The following is an 8678-nucleotide window of genomic DNA, read 5'->3' as shown; positions in this document are numbered from 1 at the left end:
TAAAGTGGGTGAATATTAAAAACATTTCAAAGTGGGCTTACATTGACCGATCATATTACATGGAGATTAATTTGTTTAATACTTGAGATGTTATGACATGCCAAATGTGATTGAAATGAACAGAAAATGGTGTGGGGGCTTTTACCCTAAATGTGGGGGCCTTTTACCTAAAATTTGGGGGCCTTTCACCCCAAATGTGCAGACCTTTTACACCAAATGTGGGGGCCTTTTTGCCCCAAGTGTTGCGGCCTTTTACACCAAATGTGGGGGCATTTTAAACCAAATGTGGGGACCTTTTACACCAAATGTGGGGGCCTTTTACCCCATGTGTAGGGACCTTTACCCTAAGTAGCCACATTTCCACTACCAGGCCAAATAAGGGCATGCTAGTGTGTGCCAGGGCCACTTGCATTCCCACTGTCACTGATGGGGCTTCACCGTGCCTCCTCTGGGCTTTCTCGGGGCCAACAGCCAATGGCCCGTCGATTACCCTTGGACCAAACAAGGCCAACTGGGGATTGCGGTGGGTTCAATGTCAAAGGCGGATTTTCACAGAACTTGCCAGGTTATCTATCCAGCGCACAATGGTACAGGTTCGGAAAAAAAATGCGGCCACTGTACAAATCCATTAAAATGTACAATGGACAATGCGGTGCCAAAAAACATTACTTTTCATGGTTTGATACATTTTTATAGATGTGTACTGGGGCATCGTTCCACTGTTAGTGGAGAGACCACTCGGGACACCATGGCAGTTACAGTCAGTGAGTTGTCAACGCTAACTTATCTTGCATGCTAGCTAATGTTTACATTCAATATAAACTTGATATTCTTGATAAATAGATTACATGATACCTCAGCTTGAGCTTCCCTCTTTCTTGTGAAATGGGCATGGTGTGTGACATTGGCCCTGGAGCGCTGTATTAAGGGCGGGTTTTAGGGCAACGCTGTGGGGTTATTGGCCTGATGGTGGGAACGCAGATCGATTTTTGTCTTGCGGCTTGAGGTCCGAGGCTATTAGTCCCGGCTGGCCTGTTGATAGCCCTGGCTAGCTCTGGCCGAGAGGGGCCTGTCTGCATCCTGCAAGACTACTACAAGACACACCCACTACAGGTTACGCCCCGTCCAAATAACCAGTGAAATCCTGAAGTCTTGGAACAGTTGGATGCCAGATTCATACTGTACATTTGTTGTTTATTTGGAGTCCCGCAGCAATTATACACCTACACCTATCCATAACTATAAACCTAACCTAACCACAAAGATTAAAAAAAATTAAAGTTTGTAAAATCATCAAATATACAGCAAATTAAAAGTTATTTTGAATTCAATCATACCGCCGCATCACCAGGTGTATTTCAGTGAGGAGAAATTCAATGAAAGTGGAGAGTAGAAGCTAGTGTATGCTAAGTTAATAGGCTAACCAATTAGCTTGTAAGCTAACTGGATAAAACAGAACAGATAAATGTTTATCTTACATTTATATCTTTTTGTATTATTATTAAACAAGCAGCTTGTACAAACACCTTCAGGAATAGAGTAAAGAGCACTTCCTCAAAATTTCACATTAAACAAGTAAGTTCCGTTTACCATTTACATATCTTCCGTTTAATAATATGATATGTGACATATGATTTAAAAGTTATTCTTTGTCATATTTAAAGAGTTAAGAGAAAATCAATCATACAGCGATTGCAAAGGATTTAAAATGTTCTTGTAGCCAATAGAATCGCTTGATGATCAAGGAGGGCGTTACGTGTAGTGGGCTTGTCCTGAAGTGGGTGTTCCTTGTAGTCTTTCAGGACGCAGACAGACACTTGCACTGGCCCAATAGTAGAAAAGCAGCTAATGTGGGGCCTTTTACCCTAAATGTGAAGGCCTTTGCCTAAATAAATAAATAAATAAATAAATAAAATTATATATATATATCAAAACAACCTTCAGTTATTATTTATTTTCACAACTATGTTGCTCCATGAATAATTATTAATAATAATTTAAAAAAAAAATCTTAAAGCTACCTGCGTTTAGCCCCGTTTTACCATATATATATATATATATTTCTGCATTAAATTGATGTTTACCTAATTTAGAAATTAAACTTTGAAAAGCACGTGAAAATACAATTGATGTGGGATGGTGCAGTTCTTAGCCGTGTTAAAGTTGTCCCTTCCTTCCATCCGTATGCTGTTCCAGGAAGTACTTTGTGTTCCTCTCCAGGACGAGAATGCTACTGGATCAACGCGGATTTTCAGCGTCCATTTATTATAAACGGTTTGCGCTAACACTTAAAATAGGAGAAAAGACAGTCGTCGTCTGTGTAGTTAGCCTTTGCTAGCAATTCTTTGGACCACTTTAAACCAATAAAAGATGATTCAGTAAAAAACGCAGTGAAATTCGCATCTCATCGTGAAACGCCTGCAAACAAAAGCAGATGATGTGACAATTTGGTCAGAATTTCTACTGAGGAGCTGGAGGACATTTATAGTGTGTTTATGATAAAAAATAATAATAATAATAAAAATAAAAAAACACGCGAAACCAGTATAGGTTGGTGTATTTCTTGTTTTTCACCATGTCCGGTGTCATCCTCACGTTTCAGTCACAACTGTCCGGGGTCATGGAGACCGTTTTTAAAGCTGCCATGTTTGAGATCACCCGGCTAGTGGAGGAGAGTTTCGTGAATGAAGTGTCCCGCAGTCGAGAACAGGTGGAGACTCTGAAGAAAAGACTGCAGTGGAGCGAGTCCAGACGGAAAAATCAAGAGACAAGTGACAGGAGACTGACGTGTACAGAGTGTGGAAAAACCCGTTCATCTAACGAGGAAAGAGTAGACATTTCATCACAAGAATTAGGTTTGTTCACAGTCGCAATTCAACTGATCTGCTTGGTCTGCTCAATCATTGAAATGTAGACTAGATTGTTATTGTGATTGTATGATCAGTAGGAATCTTTGATCATTAATAAACTGAGTACTTGGCAAGTATAACAATTGAATTAATAAATATGAATGTATGAGTATTAATGTTAGCAAGGTAATTTTAAGACTGTTAAAGGACTGTTTAATCAATGCCCTCACAGTTGCATTCACCCTTGACCACATGTAGAAAATGAACGCAGTCTCAAACAGGAGACAGTTCTGGAGGGGAGCTGGCGAAGCTGTGATTTGAAGACTACTGACACAGCTTTAGTAAAAGAGAGATCAGAAGACCAAACCAGCCTCAGGAACACAGGAGAGGTTTGGGAAACACTGTTGTGGTCCATGTTGCGTAGTGAAATTGTCAGTACATTTACTTTGTACACAAGTGAAATTCAAGTGTTGCAAACCTTTAATGAGTTCCAGGTAAAATAGAAATTGCTTGCAACAGCGCTTAAACTGCATACAAGTTTCATATTTGCTTTATTATCCCAGCTTGGCATTATAATGCACATGTAATCAATTGTACACAAATTATATCTCCACTAATACACCCATGACATTATGCTCTTATTATGATGAATAACTCATGCTCATTGTTTCTTTGTGCTTTTTGCAGTCTGCAGATACAGAGGACAAGAAACTGGACTGCATACTAAAAGAAGAGGCTTTTTATGCCACTGCCGATAATAAGGAGCTTCAGGATGGGTGGACGCTTGATACTGAAGGTATGGTTTAAACATCTGATTACTGCTTCAACACAAACTCTCAATAGTCCAGTCAGTTTTATTTAAAGAGAGAGTTCACCCCAAAATAAAAATTCTCTCATCATGTACTCATCCTCATGCCATCCCAGATGTGTATGACTTTCATTCTTCTGCTGAACACAATTGAAGATTTTTAGAAGAATATTTCAGCTCTGTAGATCCATACAATGCAAGTGAGTGGTGGTCAGAACTTTGAAAGTCCAAAAAGCATATAAAGGGAGCATAAAAGTAATCTATACAACTCTAGTAGTTAAATCTGTATCTTCAGAAGTGATGTGGCAAGTGTGGGGAAGAAACAGTCCTTTATTACTATTCATTTCCACTTCTACTTTCACGTTCTTCTTTTGTTTTTGGCGATTCGCATTATTCGTGCATATTGACACCTACTGGGCAGGGAGAAGAATTTATAGTAAAAAAGGTCCTGTTTCTCACCCACACCTATCATATCACATCTGAAGATATGCATTGGACCTTCAAAGTTCTGGCCACCTTCCCTTGCATTGTATGGACTGACAGAGCGGAAATATTCTTCTAAAAATCTTCTTTTGTGTATCTGCAAAAGAAAGTCATACACATCTGGAATGGCATGAGGGTGAGTAAATTATGAGAGAATTAAATTTTTTTTTGGGTGAACAATCCCTTTGACTTTAATAGAGGTGTCAGTCTCAAAACCTCCCACAAATGCATGCTGCAATTCACAGTTGCATGCAAAAAAGTGCACAAATACAGTATTATACACTGTTTTATAAACTACAAAACATGACAAATACACACAGATCATTAAGGATATGTAACCAAATGCAAACATAAATATGAAATAGCCTTTGAAGCTGATATGACTCAAATACAAACAAAACAAGCGTAAATGCAGAGCCATTTGCATTTGTACTCCGATTCAAAATTGTGAAGAACGGCATGTGACCTAGTTGCTAATGATGCACTGGTATTGCATAACTTTGGGAAATGTTGCCCTTTTGGCTGACCTGCTGCTGGATGGTTCTCCTGGGAACACGGACAGGATGAGGGGAGAGAGAAAAAGAGAGAGAGAAGAGAAAAAAAAACTCACTGGGTCCCGAACACACCGCCAGACGGTCATCAGCCAGCTGCACTGCTTCCGTCAGCGATGCAGGGCGATGGCACTGGACCCCCTCAGCCGTCCTTTTCGGTCGCCGGCTGACGCACTGCTCCAGCGCTCCCTTGGTGTCGCGATCTTCAGTCAGCGGAGAGGACTCCAAGACAGCTCATCCTTCGTCCAGATCCTGGGTTTCGGCACCAATGTGGTAGATCACGTTCTTAATGTGGAAAGGAGGAAGCGGGAGCCAGGTTAACATCCACACATAAGACATTTATTGTTCCACTTTTCAGTGTCATACCAAGGGTTTGCTTTTCAGCACAATCCCCGACAAACACAAACACGTCGACACACATAGCTTTGTGCATCTCTCTCTCTAACTGGTGCCTTGGCTCCTCTATCTCTCTCCCGGCTGATTGAGATAATTCGTCATCAGGTGTCCATCCTTACTGCTCGGCCACGCCCTGCTCACCACAGACACTTGACATTTTGTGTTTTTTTTCCTATTTGTTTTTTCCAGGAGCTGAGACCTCTGATTTCTCGGCACACAGTTTCAGTGAGCGGGAGCTGCAGCAGATTCAGGAAGACTGGAGCTCTGGACTTGATCAGACCACTGACAATGAGCCTTATGCAGATATTGTAGATGTCCAAGGACTGCCATACCGAACACGTTACAACACAGAGGAACTTTCGAGCTACAGTGTGCATGAACTGAACATGGGAGACCTGAACGGTCTAGAAAGAACGGAAGACACATTGGGTAATGCGGCATTGGTAGGGCCCATTCAAAATGAGCAGGGCACAGCTGAGGAAGTTGAAAGACATCACAGCTCTTCCATTAGGAGTAAGAGAGGAAATAGAGGATCTTTGCCAGCACAAGTTAACCCTGCGAGGAAAGATATGGACAGAGACATGCACTGTTTGCTTATTAATGAAGATGGCCACTTGCAGGACATGAATGTCCTCATGGAAGCGGCTGAGCATAGAGGACACTCACTTTATGTTGGGGATACAGCTAATGATGCCACTGGACTTTATAAGGGAAATGCATTCAATCACTCTCTAGAGTGTAAAGATGGACAAGTGTTAGGAGACAATCGGGCTTCTCTGAATGGCAACCCGCTCTCCTACCGAGTCAGTTCAAGCGCAGCGTACACCTGTAACCAGTGTGGGAAGAATTTCACCCTGGCCTGCAACCTAAAAGTCCACCAACGTGTCCACCAGCGGGAAGGTCTCCATCTGTGCAGTCACTGTGGGAAAGGTTATTCGTCCTTCAGTGACCTGCGTATGCACCGATGTAGTCAGACCGGAGACAAGCCTTACACCTGCACACTTTGCGGGAGCAAGTTCAGTCGACTTTGGAATCTCAAGCTGCACAAACGCATTCACACGCAGGAGAAACCGCACAAGTGTACTTTGTGCAATAAGAGCTTTACTCGGGCAGATATCTTGAAAGTACATCAACGCACCCACACAGGAGAAAGACCGTACTGCTGTGGTATCTGTGGACTGAGCTTCAAACGACCGGACCACCTTAGGTCACATCAGCGCAAACATGGTGCCGACCTGAACAATCTTTAAAAAAAAAAAAAAAAAAACATCTTACAACTTTATTTTTTTTGTTGTTGTTTTGAGTTTGAAATTGTAGTGTCAGAAAACCTAAATGGAATTTTACTTGATTTTACTATTTTCTAAGATGTTTTGAAGTTACTTTATAAATAATGTGGCCAGCTTTGTATTAGATGAAAATTTTAATATTGCTTGATAAACAAAACTTTGTTTATTCAACATTCTCATCTACACTATTTAAAAAGATCTTCCATTGCTCATCCATTGACTGTGTCTTGGTAGGTGGGGTGATAAAGTAATATTGAAAGTGAAAAATGATCGAAGTTTATTTTAATGTCACCAAATATGTGTAATAAAACTTATGTTAAAACATGCAATGTGTCATTTGTCACATGCCATTTTAGTCCAGTTCTCTGTTTCAGCATTTTAAACATATTTATCTGTTTGTTGTTTGATATAATCCTCCAGCTGTTTATTACAAAAGCTTGATCGTTTATTTTCATTCAAAACATTCTTGACAATGCAGAACTCAATGCTGCAGTGCAAATAATGCACATTTCTATGCATACTGTATAATGTTTCTACTTATTTTGGAAAATATAATGTAATGATACTCTTTTTAATGTAATGAAATTTAAACTTATGATTTCTAGGCCTTGTAAAGCCATTAAAATGTATTTACTAAATAGAATTTTTTCTTTTTATGCTCAGCTCTGACATATTTCACTTTTTAGAGCTCGTTATGCTTGCAACCTAAATAATAATATAACAAAAATATTATTCATTATTCACCAACGACTGGAAAAACCATGGGAAGTTATGGAAATTATTTGGTCATAAGGTGTGGGAACCCTGGAACATTTACAATACAGTAATTCATAATGCAGTAAAACGTTATATCTGTAATAAAAAATAAATTTCAGGATTCAGAAAACTACTGGAAAAAACCATGGAAAGTAAATTATTTAGTCAGAAGGTGTGGGAACCCTGGAATATTTTTAAAACAGTCATTCATAATGAGGTACCAAGTTCTATATTTTACAGATTTGTTATATATACTGCCTGGCAAAAAAAAAAAAAAAAAAAAAATGCCGTTTGAATTTAAATAAGTAAATACTTAGAGACTATGATTTGATAATTATTGCAGTGATTAATATGTGTATGTTTCAACTGGCAACAATAATTTTAACCCTAACTGATGCAGTGTGTAGCTTCTCATTTCTTAAACATCCATGTTGGAAGATGTATCCCGTGGTCGTGGAAAAGATGTTACTGTGTTTCAGAAGGGGCAAATTATTGGCCCACATCAAGCAAAGAAATCAACTAAGGAGACTGCTGAAATCACTGGAATTGGGTTAAGAACTGTCCAACACATTATTAAAACCTGGAAGGATAGTGGTGAACTGTCAGGTTTATGAAAGAAATGTGGTCAGAAACGCTTGAAGTCATGTCATAAAAAATCGACAGTAGAACTCACAGATATGTTTAATAGTGAAAGTAGGAGCATTTCCACATGCACAGTGTGACGGGAACTTACAGGATTGGGACTAAACAGCTGTGTTTGCTAGGGAGTATAAAGATTGGACTGTGGAGCAGTGGAAGAAGTTAATGTGGTCTGATGAGTCCAGATTTACGCTATTCCAAAGCCATGGGCAGGGTAAGAAAGGAAGCGCATTAAGTGATGCACCTGTCATGCATAGTGCCCACTGTACAAACCTCTGGAGGCAGTGTTATGATCTGGGGTTGCTTCAATTGGTCAGGTCTAGGCTCAGCAACATTATGTGGCAATACAAAGAATTCAGCTGACTACCTGAATGTACTGAATGACCAGGTTATCCCATCAATGGATTTTTTCTTCCCTGATGGCACGGGCATATTCCAGGACAACAATGCCAAGATTCATCAGGCTCAAATTGTGAAAGAGTGGTTCAGGGAGCGTGAGGAATCATTTTCACACATGAATTGGCCACCACAGAGTCCTGACCTTAACCCAATTGAAAGTCTTTGGAATGTGCTGGAGAAGATTTTACTGAGTGGTTCGACTCCGTCATCAATAGAATCAGAATCAGAATGAGCTTTATTGCTATAGAAGATCTCTGCCAAAAATTAATGCAACTCTGGAAGGAAATAAATGTTGTGACGTTGCATAAGTTGTCGAAAAATGCCACGACAAATGTGCGCCTAATCAAAGCTAAAGGCTGTCCAACGAAATATTAGAGTATGCGATTTTTTTTTTTTTTTTTTTTGGCCAGGCAGTGTATTTTGTATAGTATTATATCTTGTCAACTTTGAAAATAATAAAGCATTACCGTGCTGTCCATTGTGGCCACCGTACAACTCGTGACGTCACCCA

The 8678-nt window shown here is 39.9% G+C and overlaps 1 protein-coding gene across 3 annotated transcripts; it reads left to right on the top strand.

Moving 5' to 3' along the window:
• The first annotated feature begins 2206 nt into the window (after window positions 1-2206).
• On the top strand, window positions 2207-6901 carry si:ch73-109d9.2 (uncharacterized protein LOC565042 homolog). Of its 3 annotated transcripts, XM_051703158.1 has the most exons (5): window positions 2207-2487; window positions 2603-2855; window positions 3108-3343; window positions 3537-3645; window positions 5277-6901. In XM_051703158.1, exons 2-5 carry the CDS (start codon window positions 2621-2623, stop codon window positions 6335-6337), a joined length of 1641 nt encoding a protein of 546 aa, XP_051559118.1. In that variant the 5' UTR covers window positions 2207-2487; window positions 2603-2620; the 3' UTR covers window positions 6338-6901. The 3 variants fall into 3 exon arrangements, with proteins under 3 accessions (XP_051559118.1, XP_051559117.1, XP_051559119.1); XM_051703157.1 differs by having other exon boundaries at window positions 2207-2855; XM_051703159.1 differs by having other exon boundaries at window positions 2209-2855; window positions 3108-3238; window positions 5277-6898.
• Window positions 6902-8678: the final 1777 nt, after the last annotated feature.

Source organism: Myxocyprinus asiaticus, chromosome 7 (genome assembly GCF_019703515.2).
Source record: "Myxocyprinus asiaticus isolate MX2 ecotype Aquarium Trade chromosome 7, UBuf_Myxa_2, whole genome shotgun sequence".
Taxonomy (NCBI): Eukaryota; Metazoa; Chordata; class Actinopteri; order Cypriniformes; family Catostomidae; genus Myxocyprinus; species Myxocyprinus asiaticus.
The sequence above is the reverse complement of the archived record's forward strand: the minus strand, read 5'-3'. Positions and strand labels throughout refer to the sequence as shown.

Bases quoted from the DNA above. Each gene is read 5' to 3' on its own strand.
- si:ch73-109d9.2 (XM_051703157.1), top strand. From the start codon at position 2,576: ATGTCCGGTGTCATCCTCACGTTTCAGTCACAACTGTCCGGGGTCATG. The intron at 3,344-3,536 runs GTAAAATAGAAA...TGCTTTTTGCAG, and splicing joins AAACCTTTAATGAGTTCCAG to TCTGCAGATACAGAGGACAA. The intron at 3,646-5,276 runs GTATGGTTTAAA...TGTTTTTTCCAG, and splicing joins GTGGACGCTTGATACTGAAG to GAGCTGAGACCTCTGATTTC.